Source organism: Rattus norvegicus, chromosome 9 (assembly GCF_021556685.1).
Source record: "Rattus norvegicus strain SHRSP/BbbUtx chromosome 9, alternate assembly SHRSP_T2T, whole genome shotgun sequence".
Classification (NCBI taxonomy): Eukaryota; Metazoa; Chordata; class Mammalia; order Rodentia; family Muridae; genus Rattus; species Rattus norvegicus.
Window position 1 is genome coordinate 129,304,545 of NC_141542.1, and position 25,203 is coordinate 129,329,747.

The window sequence follows — 25,203 nt, forward strand, 5'->3', positions numbered from 1 at the left end:
TCATGGTATTTTTTCACAGCATTAAAACCCAAATTAAGACAAACAGCATAAAATATACCACACTAGAGAAAAACTGTGAATGTACTAAATATGGTCAAGCCTTTGCACATTTGTATAACTCTCACTATAACAAAAGTATTCATACTTCCATTCACTGAAACCCTGGGCTCTGTGGCAAAGTCTGTGTCTTGAAATCTGCATAAATACCTAACAATTCAAAAACATGGTCAAAGTAAATGCCAGGAGTCTATTGGAAACAAGCTGAGTTAGAAGGGTAGGGATTATGTTTAGGGTGGTTGGGTGTGCCTTTAGTGCTAGTGAAAGAGCCGCCCCAAAATTTGGGGAGCCTCTCTAGTCGCGGGATGGAGTTCCCCAGGAAACGTGAGTAGCCGGTCTTGATGTAACAGCAAGAGGTAGCGTTTATTAACGAGATCTCGGGCCGAAACGTGTGTCACGCAGGAGACAGAGGAATCGACCCCAAGACTCTAAATTTAAGGCTTTTTATGGGGAAAGGCAAGGGGATTCAGCGTGGTTATCTGCAAGGGAAATGGGTACAAGGTCTCATCTGTAAGCAGTACATGCGGGCTGGAGTGTTCTCAATGTAGGAGAGCGTCTTATCTTTATCTGTAGAGCAGGGAGTTGTCCGTCCCGGATGGCCCCGACTCAGCTGAGATGGTGGGTGCTAGTTCCTGGAACAATCCCTTGACCTTGTTTTTAGGCTTGTCAGGGCACATCTCAGGCCTGCTCTGTCCTGTCCCCTTATCTGCTGTTCTTTTGCAGTTTTTATGAAGTTTTTATTTTAACTCTTCATTAGAAAGTAAGGGTTAGGGTTAAAGTGTTGGGGGGCGGTGTGGGTTTGGGTTAGGGTTAGGGAGTGGACAGGTAGGGTTAGGTTGGTGTTTAGTTTTAGGGGGTTAGGAAAAAGTGAATTTGGGGAAGGAAATGGGAGGTTGGTTGTGGAACAGGGAGGGATGAAAATGATATATAGTAAAATCCTCAAATACGAAAACAATCAAGTTGAAAAGCTTCAATGTAAATAGATGGGAGGGTAAGGAGAGTTGTTACTACATACATTAATGAAATTCAGAAAAATCATTAGGTCTTATCTTAGAAATCATTTATTCCAATAAAGTGGAAAACTCTAAAGTACGTAGATTTCTGGATGTATATAACCTACCAAAACTAAATCGTGAAGATCTTAAAAAAAAAAAAAAAAAAAAAAAATGAGCAGCTTTGTAGAAAGCAGTACAAGTGAAGTAGTGATCAAATATTTACCAAATAAAAAAATTACCAGACCTTCAATGAAATACACAAATGCTTCTCAAACTATGCTTTTAAATAGCAAAGAAGGTTACATTACCAAACTCTTTATGAAGTTAGTGAAAAGCTCTCAGGGAGAACTTTCCCTCGGGATGGAGACCCTCCAACTCCAAAGACCAGACCGAGACACCACAGGATGCAATCAGCAAGAGGATTTGGTTTATTGTTGGGATACACAGGCACAGGCACCTGCGGGCGCTTCAGTCACTCGGGGGACTGGCGCGCCCCACGGAACCAAGGATGGGCTTTTATAGGATTTTGGGGAGCAGAAGCAAGCATACAGAAGCAGATGCATGGTTACAGGGATATAATTGGTGGATTCTAATATGGCAAGGGTTTAGCCCGGGGGCAAGTTTCCTAGCTACCTTCCTGAAACATAAGGACTGACTCGGCCCCCCAAGGGTTCAGCCCGGGGGCAAGTTTCTTAGCTACCTTCTTGGAACATAACGGCTGACTCGGCCCCCCCACCAGGGTGTGGGACCTCTCCCGGGGCTTTTCTCATTGTCAGGTGCTCAACGGCAGTCCTCCTGTTGCCAGGCCTTCAACCAAACACATCTTGTTTGGCAGCCGCTGTGTACTCAGTGTTCTAACCTTTCCCTGAACCAGTCATCTTAAGTACAGCCTTGTAAAATGGCGTTACTGCTGCTAAGCTGGGGTCTTTCATTCCCCCATTTTTTTTTTGCTAACTTTGAGTGAAATCTTTCACTCGACTTGGTCAAGAAATTTCTGTCTGGTGGGGGCTTATTTCCCCACTGACTCTAGGCCACAAAAGGGCTAGGAGGAGCCACGTAGGAGTTTTAACTTTAAGGGGTTTGGAGTGCACTGAACTCTCCATGTCTGGGGTGTAGTGTTGTGATTAGTCAATTCCTCAGACCGGACTGCCTTGACGTGTGGTGCGTGGATCTAAGCCGCGACTCCGTCTACCTTTAGGGCGGTCGGGGTAGTCAGGAGGACGGTGTAGGGTCCTTTCTACCGTGGCTCGAGATTCTTGGTCTGGTGTCTGCGCACCCACACGGTGTCTCCAATCTGGAACGGGTGTGGCACCACCGGATGCTCAAGCTTGTCCTGGTAAGCAGCGGCCAAAGGTCTCCAGACGTCTCTCTGTACAATCTGTAAGGCCTGTAAATGGGCCCTCAGAGAAGGGCTGTCAGCAAAATCAGCAATGTTTGAATCAAAGAAATGGACAAATGGGAGTGGTGCTCCATACATTATTTTAAAAGGAGTTAGACCATGGGGGCCCGGGGTATTCCGGGCCCGATATAGAACTAGGGGAAGGAGGGCCACCCAATCCTTTGAGCCAGTTGTAAGCGTAAGTTTGGATAAAGTCTCCTTAATTGTTCTATTCATGTGTTCTACCTGACCTGAACTCTGGAGTCTATAGGCACAATGTAATTTCCAATCAATCCCCAGCAATTTGGCCACCAACTGACTTACTTGGGAGACGAAAGCGGGCCCGTTGTCCGACCCCAACGCTTGAGGTATGTCATACCTGGGAAAGATTTCCTCGAGGAGCTTCTTGGTGACCATTTTTGTAGTCTCGTGCTTTGTGGGGAAGGCTTCGACCCATCCTGAGAAGGTGTCTATAAACACTAGGAGATACTTGTATCCATATATACCTGGTTTAATTTCAGTAAAATCAATTTCCCAATGGATGTCGGGACGGTGTCCCCTAGGACGAACTCCTTGTCCAATCATGGTCCTTCCCAGGTTAACCTGAGCGCACGCTTTGTAACTCTCAGTCACCTTTTGTATCGCTTTGTCCCAATTAAAAAAAAAAAAACACAGATTTATCTCTTCCCGATCTAGTAAGGTTTTCATCTTCTTAAACCCCAAATGGGTTAATTTATGTAAAAAGGAGATCAATTTAAAAGTCATTTTTATTGGCATAACTGTCTTTCCTTTGTAGACCCACTGTTTTAGTTGAGGGTGGTAGATGGCCCCCATTTTTTTTTTCTAGGAGCTCTATGTCCTCATGGGCATAAACCCAACTGGTTTGTCCCACTGGTGGGGGCGTGGGTTGGTCTGGGCTATTTAAGGGCAAGATTTGTTTGCTCATGGCCGCTTCTCGCGCCGTGGCATCGGCCAGCCGGTTTCTTCGTGCCTCTGGGTTGTGCCCTTTTTGGTGTCCTGGACAATGTATAATACTCAGTCTTTTGGGCAAGAATAGGGCTTCTAAGAGGGCCAGAATTTTAGCCTTATCTTTACCCTCAGATGTGAGCAGCCCCCGCCTCCGGTAGATCTCCCCATGGATGTGTGCCGTGGCAAAGGCATAACGGCTGTCTGTATATATATTTAGCCTCTTACCTTTTGTCATCTTGAGCGCCTGAGTCAAGGCGATGAGTTCAGCCCGTTGTGCGGAGGTACCAGCAGGCAGGGCTTTCGCCCAAATCACTTTGTCCTCCGTAGTGACCGCAGCTCTAGCCTTTCGCTCTCCCTCTGCCAAGAAGCTGTTGTCATCCGTGTACCATGTGTGGTCAGCATTCTGAAGAGGCTGGTCCGATAGGTCCGGCCTGGTTCTATGTACTTCTGTGAGGATTTGTAGGCAGTCATGCTGTTCTGCCTCCTCTGGTAGGGGAAGCAAGGTGGCAGGATTGAGGGCGACTACGGGTCCAAACTGAACCTGTTCTGCATCCAGTAACAAGGCTTGGTAGTGGGTCATGTGGGAATTAGAGAGCCAGCGGTCTGGGGGCTGCTTTACCAAGGCCTCCACTGCGTGGGGTGTTAGGATGGTGAGTGGCTGTCCCAAAGTCAATTTTCCAGTGTCCTTGATCAGGACAGCAATAGCAGCCACCATCCTTAAGCACGGTGGCCAGCCGGAGGCCACAGGGTCCAATTTCTTAGACAGGTAGGCCACAGGGCGTTTCCAGGGTCCCAACCTTTGTGTTAGGACCCCTTTAGCATACCCCTGTTTCTCATCGATCAACAGTTACTGAGCAAATTGTAAGGGTTTGGAACAGTCGGATGAATATCTTCTATCCTCTTGTTGACCTTTCTCAAGTCTTGTACTGGCCTATAATCTCCAGTGCCGGGTTTCTTAACAGGCAGAAGAGGCGTATTTCAAGGCGACCGGCAGGGGATTAGGATGTCTTGATCTAGAAGCCTCGTAATGTGAGGCCTTATACCTTGATAAGCTTCATGTGACAGGGGGTATTGTTTTATGGAGACTGGAGTTGTAATTAAGGGGGGCTGTTGGAGCGCCAACCCCATCCCACCAGTCTCTGTCCAAGCCAGTGTCTTGTCCCGGTTTATAGGGTTAGAACTTGAAGGGGAGTTCCGTGGGGGCCAGTTATTTGGGCCCCTCCTTCCTCAAAATGAATTTGTGCTTTTAGTTTGGTGAGCAGGTCACGGCCCAGCAGAGGGTACGGGCAGTCCAGAACATGTAAGAAGGAATGGGTCACCTTACCGGTAGCCAGCTGAACCCGGCGGTCCATAGTCCATCCATATTGTTTCTCACCAGTAGCTCCTTGTACCCAGGCCGTCCGGTCGCTGAGTTGTCCTGAAGCTTGGGTGAGGACTGAATGCTGGGCTCCTGTGTCTACCAGGAAAGTAACCGGCTGCCCCCCAACTTTAAGCGTTACCCTGGGCTCAGGGGGGGGGTCCTGGCCATGACCTCCCTAATCTTTATCTAGAGCCAAGAGGGAGGTTCGTGGTCGAGGCTTTCGGGGTCCGCCAGGCTTCTTGGGGCACTCTTTGGCCCAGTGCCCTTTCTCTTTGTAATAGGCACATTGATCTTTATCCAGCTTCAGCCCCTTTCGAGCTCCCCCCTATCTCCCTTCCTTTCTTGGCCCTGAACTACGTTGGCCAAGATTCGACTCAATTCTCTCTCTTATTAAAAATCTTTTCAGCTTCTTTAAGTAAATCCTGTAATGTATAGCCCTGCAAATTTTCTAACCTCTGTAACTTAGTCCTGATATCTGGAGCAGCCTGCCAGATGAAGGACATAGAGACACTCGTCATTTGTCCTGGGTCATCTGGGTCATAGGGAGTGTACATACGGTAGGCCTCCTTAAGTCTCTCTAGAAAGGCGGAGGGAGTTTCCCCTGCTTCCTGTAATACCTGTTTTACCTGAGCCAAATTAGTAGGGCATCGTATAGCCCCTTGGAGACCCGCTAGAAGCAACTGGCGATAAAGGCGTAGGTGTCCCTTACCTTCAGCTGTATTAAAATCCCAGTTTGGTCTCTTAAGTGGGAATGCAGCATCAATTTTCTCAGGCAGCTGGGTGGGACGCCCATCATCTCCCAGAACATGCTTTCTGGCCTCTAGGAACACTCTTTGTTTTTTTTCTGAGGTTAAGAGAGCCTGTAAGAGCTGTTGGCAGTCATCCCAAGTAGGCTGGTGGGTAAGTAAAACAGATTCTATTAGGTCGGTGAGTGCCACCGGATCTTTGGAGAAAGAAGGGTTGTGTTGTTTAAAACGGCCAGTATTGGGTCTGGCCACCGGTTCCCTGTCTAAGTGGGAAAACCTGGGAGGTTGAATCTGGCATCACCTCTCGCTTATTGTGCAATCTCCCTGCGACAGGGGAGAAACCCTTATCAGACTGTGGCCCGGCAACTGATCTGGCCGGCGGCTCTGCCTCCTCCGTTTTAGCCGGGCCTGTCAGAGAGAAGATCTATGAGAGGGGAGTTTGGGTCTGCCGGGAGGACAGGTTTCTTAGAAGGCTCTGATTTCACAAAGGTAGAGAGAGGAAGACGTGGCCGGCGGACCGGGCGGGGCCGAGGGGACAGGCTGGGGGTTGAGGGGAGGCCAATTCGGGTCCATGAAGGGTTCCGCCCGGGAGGGGGGGGGTTAAGGCGAGACTCTCTCAAGTGATAATATAAGAAACCTGGTCAGGATGTCCGTGGACGACCCAATCTTTAACCTGTAAAATAATGATCTTATTAAATGTGCCATTCACTGGCCATCCTGCTCCGAAAGTGGGCCACTCGGATGTGTAGAGAGTCTGCCCTTTTCCTTTTTTTTTTTAACCTCGACGGACTGGTTGTGTGCCCGGTCGTGGCAAGAGTGAGACTTAGGGGCGTTGTTAGGGACTGTCCCATGTTAGTTCTAAGGAAGATTAGGACACAGAGAAAACAAATAACACCAACAGTCAAACAAACAACAGACAGGCGTGCTGCACGGCTTTGGTACCAAACTGAAAGCAAAAAGTCAGATGGAGGTGGCAAAGGTCCGGGGCCCTCTGAAAGCCAAAAATACAGACAGAGGTGCCGTTAGTCCGGATCTTTCTCCTCTCCCAGATTGGGCCCCGAAAAGTCGGGCCCCAACACCCTTGGAACGTCTTCCAGGGCTGCGGGGCGAGAAGTCCGAGCTCGTCAGCTCCTTCTTCGTCCCGCCCAAATTCCAAACAACCTGGCTGAGCGCTCACAGAACAGACCTGGCTGAGCGCTCACAGAACAGACCTGGCTGAGCGCTCACAGAACAGACCTGGCTGAGCGCTCACAGAACAGACCTGGCTGAGCGCTCACAGAACAGACAGAATAAGGCAGAACGAGACAAAATCAGACAGACAGACAGACGCCGGCCGGCTTACCTCCCAGTGGGTGGTCGGTGGTCCCTGGGTGGAGGATCTCCTTTCCCGGCCAACGCACCAAATGAAAAGCTCTCAGGGAGAACTTTCCCTCGGGATGGAGACCCTCCAACTCCAAAGACCAGACCGAGACACCACAGGATGCAATCAGCAAGAGGATTTGGTTTATTGTTGGGATACACAGGCACAGGCACCTGCGGGCGCTTCAGTCACTCGGGGGACTGGCGCGCCCCACGGAACCAAGGATGGGCTTTTATAGGATTTTGGGGAGCAGAAGCAAGCATACAGAAGCAGATGCATGGTTACAGGGATATAATTGGTGGATTCTAATATGGCAAGGGTTTAGCCCGGGGGCAAGTTTCCTAGCTACCTTCCTGAAACATAAGGACTGACTCGGCCCCCCAAGGGTTCAGCCCGGGGGCAAGTTTCTTAGCTACCTTCTTGGAACATAACGGCTGACTCGGCCCCCCCACCAGGGTGTGGGACCTCTCCCGGGGCTTTTCTCATTGTCAGGTGCTCAACGGCAGTCCTCCTGTTGCCAGGCCTTCAACCAAACACATCTTGTTTGGCAGCCGCTGTGTACTCAGTGTTCTAACCTTTCCCTGAACCAGTCATCTTAAGTACAGCCTTGTAAAATGGCGTTACTGCTGCTAAGCTGGGGTCTTTCATTAGTATTACCCTAGTACTAAAACCAGGTAAACACAGTCCAATCTCCAACATAAATATATGCAAAGTTTCCTTAAAAATACCTGCAAACTCTTCAATAATATATCACAAAATTACCATGAACAAACTGGTTTATTCCAGAGATGTAGTGTGGCTCAATATGTCAATAAACTATAAATTTCACTAATCTGTTGTTTTTTGATAGAACAGAAATAACATTTCAATCATGTCAAATATGCCTTAGAAACTCAGAATATAAGAAACACATCTCACCATAATAATATATATGTCAAGCAGTAGCCTTATCAACCAGTAAAAATAAATATAGAAAGAAATCTGGGGAATAATCCCATTCAAAACAACTTAAAAGTCCAAGCCCCCCCCCCAATTCTCTTGAGTTAAACCTGACCAAGGAAGTGAAAGACCTCTATAATGAAAATTTTATAAATACTGAATAAAATTAAAGAGGACACTAGAAGACGGAAAGACCTTGCATGCTCATGGGATGGCCATAATTCTAAAATCAATCTACAGATTCAATGCAATCCCGAGAGAAATTAAGGGGGAATATTGTCAAAATACATTACATAATGCATGGACACCCTATAATCCCATTATTCTGTATAATAAGTATTAAGACATTTTTGAAAGCTTTAGATCCAAGCTGGATTTAGGAACGCACAGAGTCACACAAACGCACATTACAAAACTGCAAAATACCACTGAGGCATATATATATGTTCTGCCAGTAAAACCAACTCTGGTGAGGTGGTGCCTGGGAATCATTGTCAAGACAGCTTAGCCTAAATTATTTATCTCAAGTGAGAGACCCAGCTTCAAAAACAAGGTAGATATTAGCTGAGGTGAACAATTGTTCAAGAAATGCATGCAAACATATATGCACATACTATATACAAATGGAACATAATTCAGACTAAAAGCTGTGGCACATGCCAGAACATAGATGCTCCAAGGAATTTACACAAAAAGAAATAACCCAGTTGCCAAGAGACAAATACTATATGATGTTATTTGTACAAGGAGCCTAGAGACAACAAATTGGAAGCAATGGAAAGCAGCATGGTGGTTGCCGAGGGCTGTGAGAGGGAGAAGTGAAGATCTGGTATTTATTGAATATAGAATTTCAGTTTGAAATGGTAAAAGAATTGTGATGCATGGGAATCATAATCTCACAATACAGTGAATGTACTTCATGCCAATCAACTATCAATTTAATCAACTTAGATAAAAATGATAGCTTTCATATTATATATATTTTACAAGAATAATAAAAGTCCTCCATCACCATAAAGTGATAAGGAGGTTGGGTCCTGTATATCTGCAACTTGGTAACAGCAATGTTAATCTACTTTGGTGAGTTTCCTAACGGTCTCACTGCATTTAGATAGCTGTATCTTGAAAATAAAGTAACATTAAAATGTCTACTAAGGTCTTTTCTGAGGTATCTTGAAATCTCAAAGGAAACTCCTTTGAGTGACTTGGTGTAATGGAGGCAGCTGTTGGCTGTGAGGTGCTGAGAAGAAGGCAGAATCATAGAGAAGCCTGAGTGCTCTGCACAGCACTAACTCCCAGGCAGTACTTAGTTTACTTTCCTTTATAAAACTTTACAGAATGAAATTGTATGCCTATCTGATTGATTAACCACATGTACTTTCACAAGAAGTCAGCATTAGATGCTTCCTTTGTCCTCAAATGTCTTTTTTTTTAAGGTATGTCACTGAGGCTAGGGTACATGTTACATGAACACCCCACCCCACCCCATACCCCCGGCTGCAGTGGTGGCGGCCTGCAACATGCAAGGATTTTTTTTTCTTCACTAAATCTTTGTATCAATTTTGGCTGTCGAGAGATGTTTAAATTCATGCCTGTATAAGATAATGCTTCTTTAGATATTTGGACTAAAGTTTTGTCTAACAAATATCAGTTTATTACCCCTAGGATGGCGAGCCAACTCGAGACAGAATAAGTAGTAAACAACACAACACTTAGCATTCAATACTGAGCGACACAGATTCCAGTTCTGAGTCCCACACCAATGGAGTGCTAGACAGCATCTTAGAACCTTCAACTGTAAAACCGACTAAATAGCACATACCATTCGGGATTACTGTAAAACTAGGGGTGAAATGTATAAGACTGTGCAGGCCCTGTCACCTAATGGACACCAAATAAACTTTAGTTACTATTTGTGTCACTGCTGTTAGTGTTATTAGAGAGCCTATGCAGGATAGGGGACAACAGTAAGTGTGCACTGGTAAACACGATTCCCCCCCCCCACACACACACACACACATCATTAGGAATGATGAGAGATTGAGACTAAGACAACTCTAGCAGTTAACATTTTGGGTTGTTTCAATGACACCCTTTTCACTTGATCTTGCTAACTCTGAACATTGCTAATATCCAACCCACCTTTTTATCTGTTTTTAAAAATACATAAAATGGACTATTAAGGCAAGCTGACAACAGCTTTTTCTTTTTTTTAATATTTATTTTTAGTATGTGTGGGAGTGTGAGGGCACCCTCAGAGACTAGAAGTATCTGGTCCCCTGGAGCTGGAGTTAGAAGCAGCTGTGAACCTTCCAATGTGGATGCTGGGAACCAGGCCTTGGTCCTCTTCAATGGTAGTCTGTGCTCTTAACCACTGAGCCTTCTCCCCAGCCCCAAAACTGCTTCTCTTGAAGAAGGGAACACATGTTTTAAAATTGTATCACATTACCTGGTAAGGACTATCACAAACAACAGATGGTGTTTAAAAAAAAAATACAGGTTGTGATTTAGCCATTAAAACGTAGAAGACAGGCACAGTGTCCCTCTAACTGACCTCAGCCTCTGTCAGATTTGTATCAGATGTAGTAATGGAGCCTCAGGTGGGAGGTTCTCAAAGATTGGACACGATATTTATTACCCACCAAGTTTGGAGAGCAAATACATGTTATCCCAAACTATTGTATAGTTTTCAAGCCTGCAACTTTCCCTAAATGATTTTTACTATTTGTTCTAAAAAACAAAAAAGCTCAACAAGAGAAAACCCCAGCGTGCTGTTACCTGACATTTTCTGTATTTCATTTCCCCTAGAAAGAGCAGGGCCCAAAGCTTCTGAATCACGTTGGGCTGTACTTAAGGACAATAATGCATTAACACACTTTTCTCCCATTTAATTTATTTTAATCATTTTATTGCAGCAAACCTTCAGAGGGCAGAGGGGAAATTCCATTCACCCCTATCATATTCTGCCCTGCCCTGCTGCACATCAGCTCAGTGGCTTACCAATGGCTAAGTTTTAATACAGGTTTGTTTTTGTTTTTGTTTTTGTTTTTTTCTTTAAGATCAGGGGTACAGTGTTTCTAAACAGAAAGAACTGTTCTAAGTCCATTAGTAGACACCAAATAGCTTTGAGATTAGGTCTTTCTGGAAACACCTTCAATAATGTCAGTTTAGGGTGCTAACAGAGGCCACTTGAGAAATCATTTTAAACCAAAACAAGGAAATCCACTTAAGAAAGGGTTAATAAGGGCTGGAGGGATGGCTCAGTGGTCAAGAGCACTGGCTGCTCTTCCCGAGGTCCTGAGTTCAAATCCCAGCAACCACATGGTGGCTCACAACCATCTGTAAGGAGATCTGATGCCCTCTTCTGGTGTGTCTGAAGACAGCTACAGTATACTTATCTATAATAAATAAATATTTAAAAAAAAAAGAAAGGGTTAATAAGTAGGTATAAGGACCATACCTTGGAACTGTTGATAGTCACTGTACACCGACTTTAAACATCAATTAAGAAAGTGGTAATTGTTCAAATTCTGTAGGTTATAATAGGAGCAATGGAAAAACATCTGTCTTTGTCAATCATAAGGGAGAAGCTTATGATTTGACTCATTTCCCAGTCAATGGAAGCATGTGGTTTGAACTTGTTTTCTAGTTGGTATGGTCACAGCCTTCAATAGGTCAGAACCGAAAGCCATGTACTTTAGAATGATTGTAAGAGGCTCAACATTGACAGTAGGAATTATAAAAATATGTAAAGTCAATAGTCACATGAAAAGCTAATATAAAACTGGAAACCGAGTAGAATAATTAAACATAACTGAATGAATACAGTATTACATGTGCTTTTGATACAGTGTAGAAATCAATAAATATATTTATTAATATTTTTGAGTTAAATATTGCAAAATAAAATAACTTTAAAATATTTATTGACTCGTGTGGGTGAATGTACCTACTTGCACACATGTGAGTGCCACAGTGCACATGCAGAGACAAGAGGACAACGTTCAGAAGTTAGTTCTCTCCTTCCTCCATATCTATTCTGGGGATAAAACTCAGATCATCAATCCACTGAGACATCTCACTGGCCCTAAATAAATTCTTTAAATCTCTATTTACATCCCTTAAAGTTTCTATACTCAAGTTGACAAGAAAACAAAATAAAAGATACTACTATCTTAGTTCATTTTCTGGCCACAGCCTGGTCAATTTTTTTTAAAAGAAAATAGATTTGTTGGGCTCTTGACTGTGGAGACTGGGGGTTTAAAGAACACAGCAACAGTGTCTGATTAGGGCCTTCTTGCTACGTCATAACATGATGAGGGCATCACTAGTGAGACAGGGCAGATGTGATAATGAGGTTTCTCTACTTGTCCTTATACAGCCACTGTGCCATCATGGGGATTCTATTCGTGGTCGTATCTAAACTCAAGTTAATGAAGACACTGAGCAAAAGTTCTGCTTCTTAGCACACAGCAAAAAATGTTTTATTGCTTTGAAAAGAAGAAATCTTTCCTCATCAAACCACAAATAGGCTGGCCCATGACAAACTGAGAAGTGGATCCCACCTTGCCCCCTGTGTCTTCCTTTGAAAAGTACTATTGTGCCTGTGAGTAATGGGCACTTGGTGTGCACAGAAGGGGGGGATCAGTCAGGTTTATGGTAGATGGTGTTTAATGTACTTCCTGTAGGTGGCCTCCCAACAGATATCTTCAGAGAGAAGTTAAAAAGCAGAGAGCAATGAAGGTTATTATTCTGGATTCTGCCTCATTTTTCTCTCTGGACAACTCTTGTCATAGAGCAGGCTACTGAAGAGACAAGACGGGAAGGCTCTTGGTGATCACTGTTTGACTCCATGCCATCTCCCTCACACTGACCTTGTCTAACCACACATGGGCCAGACTGGTCTGTATTAATGACTCTCCCCTTAGATTCTGATTATCACCTCGACAATTTCCATAAGGTGTCGTCACAGTCAGCATGCACTCAGTTCTCTGTATACTTGGGACTTTTATTCCAGGTCACCTCATCAATATTACATCTAGGAATCGCCAGGTCTCCTATGTAAAATTGTGTAGTAATAGCATAAGACCCAGACACCCCCTGCTTACACCATAAATCAATTTAGATATTTTACAATATTCAATACAATGTTGCTTCTAAGAAAATATCTTGAATTATTAGGAAATTGTGACAAGCAGATAGATCTCTGCGTGTTTGGTAGAGAAATCACATCTTTTAAATAGTCTCTTTTTCCTTCTCCTCTCTCCTTTCATATTTCCTCATTTATATCCTTCTATATCTACTTTTCCTTTCCATTTCTTTATTCCCCATGAGGACAGTGATGTATTAAGATAGAATCTCATATGTAGCTCAGGGTAGTCTTGAATTGAAAATCCTCTTACCTCTACCTCTTGAAGGCTGAGTTATACGTGTGTATGTCGTGCCTAAGTTTTTCAAGCAGAAATCCATGTATGTGGAACCCTGAGCTACAAATTAACTGTCTAATCTTTGGGAAATTGCTAAGGTGATGACAATATTGAGGAATATACTCAGAGAATACAGCCGTGCCTCCACTTCTGTTAGCTCCTAGAAGCACATTACTGTAGGGATATAGAATAATCCTAGGCATTAGTTCTAAAGCAGTCTATTTCACTTGAGACAATAAGAAGCACCAAAATGACCAAGAGGGACTAGAGCTTAAAGCACCATAAACGCCCTCTCAAGTCAGACAAGGACTCCAGGAGATGCTCTAACAGATTCAATGATTCTTGGCCAGAGAGGAAAAGCTGTAAGAGAGGGTTCCAAGGTGCTTCCTTCTGGCTTCTCACAGTGTTTATTTTATTTAAACACTAGTATTTATTTAAACGCAGACACATATTTGACAGGGTAGAGATGAGTATCTTTATGATTCACATGGCAGTCTTTCCAGACCAACCTCCATGTCCACCTCCTTGCCATTCAACAGAGCATCAGAACATGGGATCTGCTGCTGACACTTTGAAGCAGTTCCAGAGAGATCCCTTTTATGTGACTGTTAGATTTCAAAATGTTTAATTCCAAGCTATTCAGAATTTGCAAGGTTCATAGAAAGAATACACAAGTGCCTTTGGCTGTGTTAGTGATGGGTAGGGAAAGAAAAGTCCTACAGGTTTCCCTTAAAGCTTTCCCTCCTGTGTTCTTTTACATCATGCGAAGCATGCACTGTGCTTGGTCTCTGAAGTCTTGCACCGCTTCTCTTTGGTAATGTTGTCTGATGAACAGGTAATGAATTCTGCTTCTTGATGTGCATGCAGAGATCATTTCCTAGTAATTCAATGTGTTTTCTCAGAATCAACATTTTATCGAGTATTGTAAAACATCTAAGCTGATTTACAGTGTAAGAAGATGTGTCTGGGTTCTATATATTTCTACACAATGTTACATGCATTGAGCATAGATTAAGTCAACTATGTTGTTGTGGCTGCTCAGTATTGCTTCTTGACCATCGAACTCACAGGAAGCACATTATACTGTCATTTCATGAAATTTGCACTAACAAACATTACATTAAATATGTCATTTCTCAGGGCTGGAGAGATGGTTCGGTGGCTAAGAGCACTTACTGGTCTTCCAGAGGTTCTGAGTTCAAATCCCAGTAACCACATGGTGGCTCACAACCATGTGTCGTGAGATCTGATGCCCTCTTCTGGTGTGTCTGAAGATAGCTATTGTGTACTTAGATACATGACATGAATCTTTTTTTTTTAAAGTGTCATTTCTCTGGAGTATGCTCAGCAATTAATTTTGTATCAGCAAATTAGGAGAGCAGCTTTCAGATGCACACATTCACAGTTAACAGAGTCTGCTTTTGAAAACTGTTATGAAGTGTGATGCATATTCTCCCATCTAGTCATCTTGATCTACTATAAATTTGTTCATTATTGGAAAATTAAATTTGAAGACATTAACTAAATTATGGATATAGTGATACTGGGAAATTGTATTAAGAATAAAAATACAAAACCCTTGCCAAAAAAGGGAGAAGAATTGTTGTCTCCCCTCCTTAAGAAGGTTGGTGAAATTTATTTGAGATGAGAAAGGGCTCCATGGTCTATTTGAAGAAGGGGGTGTGTTAACTAGATGCTTTAATTAGCACCTAAACTACAGATCAGAATATTCCCGTTTGTGTAGGAGGACAGTCATGTAAAATGCATGTAGTTGAGCAATTTTGCACATCGTGTCCTCCAGCTAGAGTTCTGGTCACATTGGAAATAGGCTACTGAAGTGTGCTTCAAAGATTCACTCACCCAGAAACAATTTTTCTTTTGAAACTAAAAATCATGAAAACATTTTTAAATTTAATTTTTACTTTAAATCTTTTATTTTTAATGTATTTATATAGAATATATAACTAATTATTTATGAAAACTGTCATAAATTTTTCTAATAAAATAAGCATCACACATGAACATTTATTTAAAGGAAATTCACTGTACACAGTATAGCACCTTTCTCAGACTTTTATCAACTCATTATATGAGATTGGTTCAGTAGGAGCCACCAGGGTGCACCCTCAGCACTGTCTTCCAGTTGTGTCCTACTTATGGTGTCCTGGACACTAGGTGACACTAGAAAATTGAAGTCTCGAGAAATGCTGCACCCTATTAGACTAGTTCAACAGGGAAAAACATAAACTTCAACAAAGGAAATGACAGTGCGGATGAGTCGTTCAGTGCTGTGGAAGAAAAATAGAAATAGAGATCCTGGTGGAAAGAAGAGACTGTGATTCTCATGACCACTACCTACCAACAGTCCCTTCTCCACATCCACAATCTGTAACTCCCCCATACCTATGTGCAGAGTGACGCCATGACATGTCACTGATACACCGGCTGCTGGTGTATGTCTTATGTGTGAAAATCTCCTTCAGTCATGAGGAAGAGTTTCCTTTAAAATATCATCCTCAGAAGCAACAGAAATAACCAAGTCCCACAACTCCCGTAGTCAATAACATGCCTGTTCTCCACTGGCAGCCACCATGGCCGTTCCTTCTTCCTGCCTGTGCCTTTGTGATATCAGAAGAATCAAACACATAAGTCTTTTCTCAGAAGATGCGATTAAAGGTTGTGGTTGAAAGAATAAGAGAAAAAGAATAGGCTAGAGAAGCATCTATCACAAGTCCAGCACAGCAGTATGGGGGCTTTAATTTCTCTAGAATCTTGATTAAATGTCAACTCTGCATTCTGAAGGGTAGGGAAAAAGTAAGAGACGTGTGGGCATTTGAGCAAACTATTTACTTAAGAAAGTATTTCTAGTCTTGAAGTCATGCTTCCCAGAAACATTCATTCTGCACATTCTCCACACCGTGCCTCCCTCCACCTTCCCTACCTAGACAGTGGCTAGTGATCACATACACATTTTAAAGCTGTGCAGTTTCTTTCTACCTGTGACAGTCCGAATGAAAATGGCCCTCATAGGCTCTTAAGGAATGGCACTATTAGGAGGTGTGGCCTTTTTGGAGGAAGTTTGTCACTGTTGTGTGGGCTTTGAGATTTCAGTTGCTCAAGCCAGGCCTAGTTGCTCCCTTTCTCTTCTTGATGTCTGCAAATCCAGATGTAGAAATCTCAGGTACCTCTCAGGCACCATGCCTGCCTGCATGCCACCGTGCTTCCCACCATGATGATAATGGACTAAACCTGTGAACTGTAAGCCAGCCCTAACTAAATGTATTCTTTTATAAGAGTTGCTATGGCCATGGTGTCTCTTCACAACAGGAGAAACTCCAACTAAGACACTACCCATTTGATTTGGGGGACCTTCTTAGTTAGTTTTTCCTGGGATCCCAACTGAGGGCTTAGGAAATTTCTCAGGGCAGGTGGGCCTCTTACCTTTTCCTGTATTTTAATTTTTGAGACAGAGTATCACTATGTACCTCAGCCTAGCCTCAAGCTTGCAGTCCTCCTGCCTCAGCCTCTTGATTGCTGTTATTGTAGGTGTGTAGCATCGAACCAGAATAGACTCACAGACTCCACTCTGGAAACTTCAGTGTTTCTGAACAATCAGGAAATGGGTTGAGGTACGGTAGATAGACCAGTCCTTGTTTATATGTGTTTCCAATATTTAATGTCTCAGCTCAATGTCTCAGCTCAAATATGTTAGTGGTAGGAAACTGAGACATAGCCAATGCGGACACTCTGACAGCCATGAGAACTGACAGCTTGATAGAGTTAGTGGTAGCTGGCTGACTGCCAGTCCCACCATTAGCCAGACCTCACATTGGAGCTGTGCAGGAGCCAACAACCCCAGAATTCCTGGTAACTTCCAAGCTGTCCTTGTGATAACACCCAGCTCATGATGGGCAGTTCAGGTCACATGGTAACTTGGTGTCCCATTGCCAAATGTTCAGTTTCTACTCAGGCCTAATAGCAGGCCCAGAGCTGTTTTTCAAAGGGAAAACAGTTGTCTGCGGATGATGGTATAGCTTTGCTCCAAAATACCAAAGGTATCTTCTGTGATCCATCTACAGAGGCCAGCCAGAGGTTCCAAACGGCAACTCTATCTACCACAAAAACCTGGAGTACCATAGAGTTTGCTGGATCATATGGTCCAAGTAGTAGGGCAGCCTGCACAGCAGCCTGGACCTGTTGAAGAGTCTTCTGTTCCAGGCCCCACAAAAGGCCAGTGGCTTTCCTAGTCACTTGGTAAATGTGCCTGAGTAACACACCCAAGTGAGGAATGTGCTGTGTCCAGAATCTAAATAGACCCACTAAATGTGCTTCTCCTCCTATTGATGCCAGACAATGCAGTCCTCTGCTACATATGTGTGGCTAGAACCAAGGGTCCGTCTTTGTGTACTCTGGTTGGTTGTTTAGTGCCTGAGAACTCTGAGGTCTGGTTTGTCGATATTGTTGTCCTTCCTATGGGGTTACAAACCCCTTCAGCACCTTCAGTCTTTTCTCTCACTCCTCCATTGGGGTCACCATGCTCAGTCCAATGGTTAGCTGCAGGCATCCTCATATGTATCAGTAGGGCTTTAGCAGAGCCTCTCAGAGACATCCATATCAGGCTCTTGTCAGTAAGCACTTCTTGGCAACAACAATAGTGACTGGGTTTGACGTCTTCATATGGAATGGATCCCCAGGTGGGGCAGTCTCTGTCAGTCCCTGCTCCACTCTTTATATCTGTGTTTCCTCCTGTGAGTATTTTGTTCCCCTTTTTAAGAAGGACTGAAGCATCCACATTTTGGTCTTCCTTCTTGACCTTCATATGGTCTGTGACTGTGAATGCCAATTTCTAAGTGTATCTATCCCAATTATACATTCTGGAACTTGGGATATGACCACAGGATGTGTTCAGGCACCTACTGGACCTACTGTGAGTCAGGCATCAGTCAAAACTCCATTAAACCCCTGTCTTCCATAAGCCCCTACTGTAACTGGAGGGCCACAGCATTTCTTGGGATTGCTGGGATCAGAACCAGTATCCGATAGACCCTGGAAAGCCTGATTATTTCCTTTCCCCAGTGTACAGTTATACTTGTTAAAGGCTACAGGTCTCTCTGGGGAAGAACTGGAAAGAGGCTAATAGCAAAATTTTTAGGTGCCTTATCAAGATCCTTCCTCTGGGGAACCTGGCCACCCTTTCATTCAAGGGGTTCTGGGTCTGCAAGCCTACTCTGGAAATTGATTTACTGGCCAAGATTGCCTTTTGCCAGGACCCAATGTAGCCTCTCTTTCATTTGTTTGAGAATTTGTCTGCTTATAGAGATCAAACAGATATGCAGTAGGCTTCTTATGTATTTCCTGCCTGGACACCATGACTGATTAGGCACTACCAAATGTCTGAACGAGTCATGCCATTATAAATTTCACCTGTCCTGTGCTGATCATTACCGGCTTTGTCATTATAAACGTTTTTTTGTCTACTCTGACTAGTATAATAACTACGTTCCCCTTGTCTCTTGCCATTCAATGCTGCCACCTGGCCCGTGGCAGCATTGAATTTAATTCATCTAATTGAGCAACATCTCCAACCCTAAGGTCTGGCACACAGAAAAGGGCAAGAACAACACTTTTCAAATGTGTGGTGCCCCTCTCACCAGTTTGCGTCTTATAGGATTCGTGAAGGCCATATATTCTGGGCCTTCCCATTGTGGAGGATTAGTTTTACCCAACCTATCTACTCTAGCATTGCAATTTCACTTAGCCTTGTGACTTCATCTGCGTTCAGGTACACTGCAGCTACTTCTCACCTGGTAGGTCTGAGGCAAGCCTGGGAGAAAAGCAGGAAACAGAGGACAAACACCGTGGATAACAGTTGTTAGCTGGGACATCTTCCTCAGTGGAACGGTGGAAAAACAAAACAAAAACCACGCATGCACACACGGCTATATTACTAAATGTTATGGTTTGCCCTGAAGTTACTGTATTTTGATGCTAATTCCACTGCCCCAAGGACAGCTGCCTAGTCAAGGACTCAGAACTCAGGTGACTTCACCAGAAACACCTCTCCATTGAATCTGTAAAGTACAGGTGAGGGTCAGGTACAGGATAGAAGGAGGCCCGGAGGAGAAGGAAGGATGGGTTGGAGAGAAGTTTGAAGTAAAAGGAGGAGAGGAGGAGAGAAAGGAGGAGAGAGAAGGCGAGAGGGGAGAAGCCATGGCAAGTGATGTTAAGATTCTGCTCTGTGTATTTACAGGTTGTTATCAATGTTCTTAAGGGATGGATGGTACCGGGCTTTGTATGTTTAAGAGGGCAATTATATCTTACCAATTGGGTCAAAGATTATTGTGTTGTATCTTCTTTTATTGTGAGGGTTTGAGTGTAGGAAAGCATGCGGCTGGTATGTGTTTCCACCAAGATATCTAGCGCATATCTTGGGGCACTGAGTTGCCGAACCCAGCAGGGTAAGAGACACCAATACCTTTTTTATTTTTGTATTTTTACAACAACAACTAAACATTCTATTAATGAACAGAACTGATAGAATGAATCTCTGTATGCATGTTGAAAGCGGATTTATTAGAATGTCTCACTAACAGTGGCTGTCTACCAATGGAAAGTTGAAGAATCCAGTGTGGTTCAGTCCATGTGGCTGGATGTCTGTTTGTCTTCAGTATATACCAGAGTTTCAAAGAAGTAGGCTTTTTAATGCCAGAAAAAGAAAAGAGAGAAAGAGAGAAGAAAAGGCAAGAAAGAACTTGTTAGCCAGAGGTAAGGTAAGTAGACACAGAGAATGAGCTACCATCTTCAGTGTTCTTTATATATGTAGGCTGCCACCAGAAGCTGTGACCTAGAGTAAAGGTGGATCTTAACAACTCAAAAAATCTAGATTAAAGAAGGGTTTTCACATTTCAAAAGGTATAATTAAGAGTAATCCCCCACAGTACCCAAACTCTTTCAGTTTTAGTTAATTCCACATGTAGTCAGTTTGAATACAAGGAATAGCCATCATGTAAGACAAGACAGAAGAAATGAGAAAGATTACCCCCCTGTGGCAGGCAAGGAGAGGATAGGAGTCATTTCCAAAGGAATGATTTCCTTCAAGAAAAATAAGCCCTGGGATTTTACTGAAGGAGTCTGCCTATGTTCACATATAGGTTTCCCTACCCCTATACATGCCACGTTAGCCATTGTTGGACTAACGATGTGAAAATTCTAATAAATCTGCTTTCAACATGCAGAGATTCATCCTATCAGGTCTGTTCATCTAGAGAACCTTTACTAAAACAGTTCTGTGTGTGAATGTGTGTTCACCTTCCCACTGAAGAGGATGTGCTGGCTAACACTAGTGTTCCACAAGGTTTGTCTCCCAGGGTTCCAGTACCTACCAGTGAAAAGTAGCTGCAATTTACGTAAGCCCAGCACGAAGGATTCCACCCAAGCCAAATGACAGTGTTTATTGGGGGCAATTCTCTAGTGGGCTCACTGATCCCAAGGATAGAGTTCACTAGTCCCAGAGAGGTCAGAAAAGTCGATATGGTGAGTGAGGATAAAGAGCAGGGGTGGGGAGAAAGAGAGAAAGAGCAAGCAAGGCAAGCAGGGAGAGAAAAATGCAGTAGGCAGGGAGCGGGGGTCAGAGGGAAGATGGAGGGAAGAGAGAGAAGGAAAGGAGAGGGGGAGGGAGAGAGAGGCAGAGAAACAGAAAGACAAAGAGTACAAAATTTCTGGATGATATAGGAAGAGCTTCTGGGGAAGGGAAACTCGGCCCCTGCGCTGGAAAGTTCAAGGTACAAGGTGGGGTATGTCAGACAGGCCCTGATACAGGTGGGGACTGAGGAGTGCTGGGAGAACCTGGAGGCCCAGACCGCTTCCCTGTGTTAAATATATGAAGGTCAGCTGATTGTCGGGTCTGAATCCCAACAGCCACAAAGCAAAACTCTTGTTTCCTCAAATCTCTCTTTAATTGTTAATATCTTGGGCACCCTTCCACTTGTGGGAAAGATTAATAACCCTAGTGCAAGTTGAGTACCAGGGGTTATGCACGCTGTATACCTTTATTCCAGGAGGAGGAAGGGAAAGAGCCTACTGAGTGTTGTGAGCTGAGTGCAGGTTGAAGTGAGGACCGGGTGAGCACAGGGTCACCGCCCACAAAAGGGAGGAGCAAGCGGCTGAGCAGTGGTAGGTGGCCATGTGGGTCCTTCCTGGGGCTGGGCGGGGAGACAGATGAGTAGCTATTGGAGGACAGGCTACTGAAATGCAAATCCCTGTAGATCCGGAAAAGATCTGGCTCTGGAATTGAAGCTTGGGCTGAGAACTGTGTATGCTGACTGTATCTTCAGCTCACTCTAACTCTTACGGAGGTGCTAAAGTCACTCAAGACTACTGGCCAATCAGAGTTCACTGGACCTGCCAATCAGAAGAGAAGGCGGGCTTTTCCGGGTGCCTTGTTGCAGGATTCCCTTAGTAGCTAAGCAGTTTTAAATGGTCCTGGCTGTTGTGCTCTTTGTCCTGCCTTTGGATTCTGTGAGGCATGCTCAGGCAAGCTCCAAAGTTGCGACATGGTGAGCACAGGGTCACTGCCCACAAAGGGGCAGGGGGCCGGGGGGCCCGGCCGGTGGGCGGCGGCGTGGGTGGGGGGGAAGGGGGAGGAACTGAGCAGTGGGAGCTGGTGTGGTGGGTCTTTCCCGGGGCTGAGTGGGAATCAGCGGCTACCTGTGAGGTCTTAGCCACTCACTGGACCCAGCTACAGTTTCTGAATAACTTCCCTGTAGGGGCTGCAACTGTGCAGAGCATTTGGCTTGTGTATGGAAAGATCCTTGGCGTTATCCCAAACTCAGAAGCCTGGTTTCTACAAGTTCTGTTCTTAGCATTTAACATTAAGATGTAAGGTCCATTTGGAGTTATTTTGTGGAGGTTGTGGAAGGCATCTCATGTGCTGGGTAGCAATCCAGTATCAAGCTGTAATGTAAGAGTAGAATTGATGATGTAAGGGATTTGCTAAAGGTTAGGAGATAGCAAGGCACACCAAGTAGAATTTAGCTGAGAGAGGACTGCCTGCAAAACACCCCACCTGTAAGTAGTAAGCTAACCAGGCCTGTTAGAGATTAGGATGCTAGGATACACAAGTTTGTTCACCAGGATTGTCCAGAAATATGGCACCAGACCCTGATTTGCAACCAGCCACTAAGCCCCTCACCATATCAAAGAGCAGGCCTCTAACAAGCTGATCAGTGGGGCATTACAGGATCACAATCAACAGTAAGGCCTGGTGTGCCATAAAGGTTTAGTTTTCTTCTTGAGAAAAGCATAGTTTGCCACATGGTCAAGATGACATCTGGTGACAACCATTAGAAATGGTAAAACAACAAAAAACACTGTTGTATTGAGTGCTGCCCTGATCAAGCTACGCTTTCCCTCCTTTTCCTGAGGTCCTGGTGTTTGAGCTCCTTCTGAGACTCAGGGACATGCTTGGCAGAGCCAGTAACCATCTAGGGCCTAGTCCTTGGGAACTTTCCTAAGGGGCCCTGGGTATAGAGATAAAACAGCTCCCCTAAAACCAGGAATATGCTTGGGGCCAGGGCATTTGGGAGGGGTTGCTTAAGATTCTGAGAATACAAGTCTTGCCACCTTATGGGTTATGGGTCCCAAGGCCACTATAGGCTTGGTAAGGAATATTTTTGAAATACACTGAGTTCCTTGTTCAGCACTGTTTGATTAGACTTTTCCTGAGTGTTTCCCATTATATGATGTTTCGGCTAACTTCGTAGTTTAACATTTCTGCTGACTTCATAGATATCTCCTGTTTTTTTCCATTTCCCTCATGTAAACTGTATACAAGGTGACATTCTTCTTAAGCTTACTTAGTTTAAGACCCTCGCCCCCCACCCCCCAGCTTTTATACTTTCTCCCTTCTCCTTTTCCTATGTTTTTCTTCATCTGAGACCTTCCACTTAGGACACTGTCACTAACCTACTGTTTTAGGGCACTGGTGTACTTAAGAAACATCCCGGAAATGTTTGCTGTGTAAATGTCCTATCTAAGTGGTCAGACATATATCCTCCAGTTTATATTTAAATTGTTCAAAACTTAACCTGTAACCTGAACCTAAAACAAACTTAAGGGTGACAGCATACATGGAATGTAAAATCTACCTAGGCTAGATCCTCTTTTAGCATTTTAGACCCAGCTAACTGGATCTTTGCTGGTCTTTGCTACTTTGTGGTTTCTTTTTCCCCACCCTTAAACCCCCTCCTCCTCAGCCCCCTCCCCCCACCCCCATTTCACTCCCTAACACCAGATAGGAGAGAAACAAGGATGGAGGAGAAAAGGATCCTGAATATAGTTCCTTGTACTCGACCCAGCAGCGTGAGTCAAACAGTCTCTCTGCTGGGGGTAGTGAAGATGCAAAGCCAAGAGTTAGATTTGGGGGGACTGCTGGTTAATACAGCTACCTCGAGTTTGTTTTTCATAATTTTTATGCCCCACAGTGCCATAGAAAGCAAAGCTACAATTTAACAAACAATTCTCCAAAATATGCACAGAATATAAGGATGAGGTTATGAGAATCATCCTTTGGCAATACTTGTTAAAATCCTTTTACCTTTCCACTATCAGCAGTCACAGTGAATGGAATGATTCAGGGAAATTCAGTTCCAGAGTCCAAAAGGAGTTTCTGAGATGCAGAGGTTTCTCAGGTGTGCAGGGTGGGGTGTAGGTGGGTAGGGCAGATTCTACATCATTACTAAAATACACATGGCATCATGTGGAAGCAGACATTAAGTTATTCTTCAACCTTCGTTTGTGTGTGGGTTGGTGGGGGGCTGGGTTTGTGTGAGATCACACGGGGGCATTGGGAGCCGCAGATCCATAACCCTCCTTTCTTACCACCTCCACACAGAGAGCTCTAGAGCGTGGGGTCAGTAGTGGCTGGAGGGTCAGAAATATAGCAGTTTAGGGGTCAGTTCGAGTTATTCTTGTGGGAGTTGGGACGTCTGTGTTTTTTCCATTTGAATACACATGCAATCATAGGTAATATTGGTCAAGTTCATCTTTTTCCTGTCTGAGTTTCCTTAGGTCTTTTGATTAAAACTTGACTATAATTTGGGGCTTATGTTCTTGCCTTTTTTTCTCTACATCTCATTTTTTCACAAATGTGCTAAAACTTTTGATCATTGTAGCTCTTTGATAAGTACAGATGGAATCTACACTGTGCCAAAATGTGCACTGTTTCTTCATAATCCTGTTGATGATTCTGAGGTTTTTTTCACATGGCAAATAGCTTTGAAATCAGCTGTCCTGTTATATATTATTAGACGTTTTCTTTAAATTTTGAATTTTGCTGCAAATTGAACATACCCAACATTCCTTTTTTAACATCACTATAATGGTGTTGTTTACAGTTATATAACTTGGTAAAAGATATTCTACATAATTATTCATTTAGCAAGCTATATAGTATGTGTGCGAAACTGAAACTGATATGAAATAATGTTCAAAGCCATAGAAAGAGGACTTTAGTGTAGACTTTAGTGACACAGAATACATCCTTAGTGTCACGTAGACAAGATCTTTAGAAGTATGACTTAATTGAGAAAACAAAAAGAGTGAAAATAAAGCATGGTCCAGAATTGGACAATGAATCTGGATGTGACACAGGATTGTGTCTTAGCACTAAACTCTGATAGCAGTAGGTTGCGATTTTCCATAGATACCTACTAAAACTAGTTAATACTGTGTTTCTATAGTTGATGTAAAATTGTGCATGTTTAACATATGTATTCTGATACATGTGGACATAATACCTACACCCAAGCAACCCCCATCCTGCAGAGTGTTGTATTGGAATCATGGCTCTTGCCCAGACAGACCACACCTGGCCAGTAGGGTTCCACTTGAGAGACTTTCATTGGTGCTAGGAGGTGGGGTGGGGCACAAAGGAGGAAAAGAGAAAGAAGGGGCGGAGGTCAGGAAGGGTTGGCT

At 43.9% G+C, this 25,203-nt stretch overlaps 2 protein-coding genes across 6 annotated transcripts in view; one reads left to right on the forward strand and one right to left on the reverse strand.

Moving 5' to 3' along the window:
- Positions 1 to 1,457: 1,457 nt before the first annotated feature.
- On the reverse strand, positions 1,458 to 4,708 carry LOC148003920 (uncharacterized). The gene is made up of 3 exons (XM_087569088.1): positions 3,625 to 4,708; positions 2,810 to 3,074; positions 1,458 to 2,464 (listed from the first exon to the last, which is right to left on the reverse strand). Exons 1-3 carry the CDS (start codon positions 4,112 to 4,114, stop codon positions 2,290 to 2,292), a joined length of 930 nt encoding a protein of 309 aa, XP_087425214.1. The 5' UTR covers positions 4,115 to 4,708; the 3' UTR covers positions 1,458 to 2,289.
- A 16,954-nt stretch (positions 4,709 to 21,662) lies between these two features.
- Zfp950l17 (zinc finger protein 950 like 17) overlaps positions 21,663 to 25,203 on the forward strand; it is a 43,496-nt gene continuing 39,955 nt past the window's right edge. For all 5 annotated transcript variants that reach the window (XR_015629922.1, XR_015629923.1, XM_087569091.1 and 2 more), the window contains exon 1: positions 21,663 to 21,785. Coding sequence is in view for 3 of the 5 variants with exons in the window: in XM_087569091.1 (XP_087425217.1) it covers positions 21,783 to 21,785 (3 nt within the window). In the remaining 2 variants the exon portion in view is untranslated. The remainder of the gene's footprint in view (positions 21,786 to 25,203) is intronic.

Coding starts and splice junctions, on each gene's coding strand:
- LOC148003920 (XM_087569088.1), bottom strand. CDS start 4,114: ATGGTGGCTGCTATTGCTGTCCTGATCAAGGACACTGGAAAATTGACT. Junction 3,075..3,624: donor GGCGCTCAAGATGACAAAAG/GTAAGAGGCTAA, acceptor ATTGGGACAAAG/CGATACAAAAGGTGACTGAG. Junction 2,465..2,809: donor CTCGAGGAAATCTTTCCCAG/GTATGACATACC, acceptor TTTTGCTGACAG/CCCTTCTCTGAGGGCCCATT.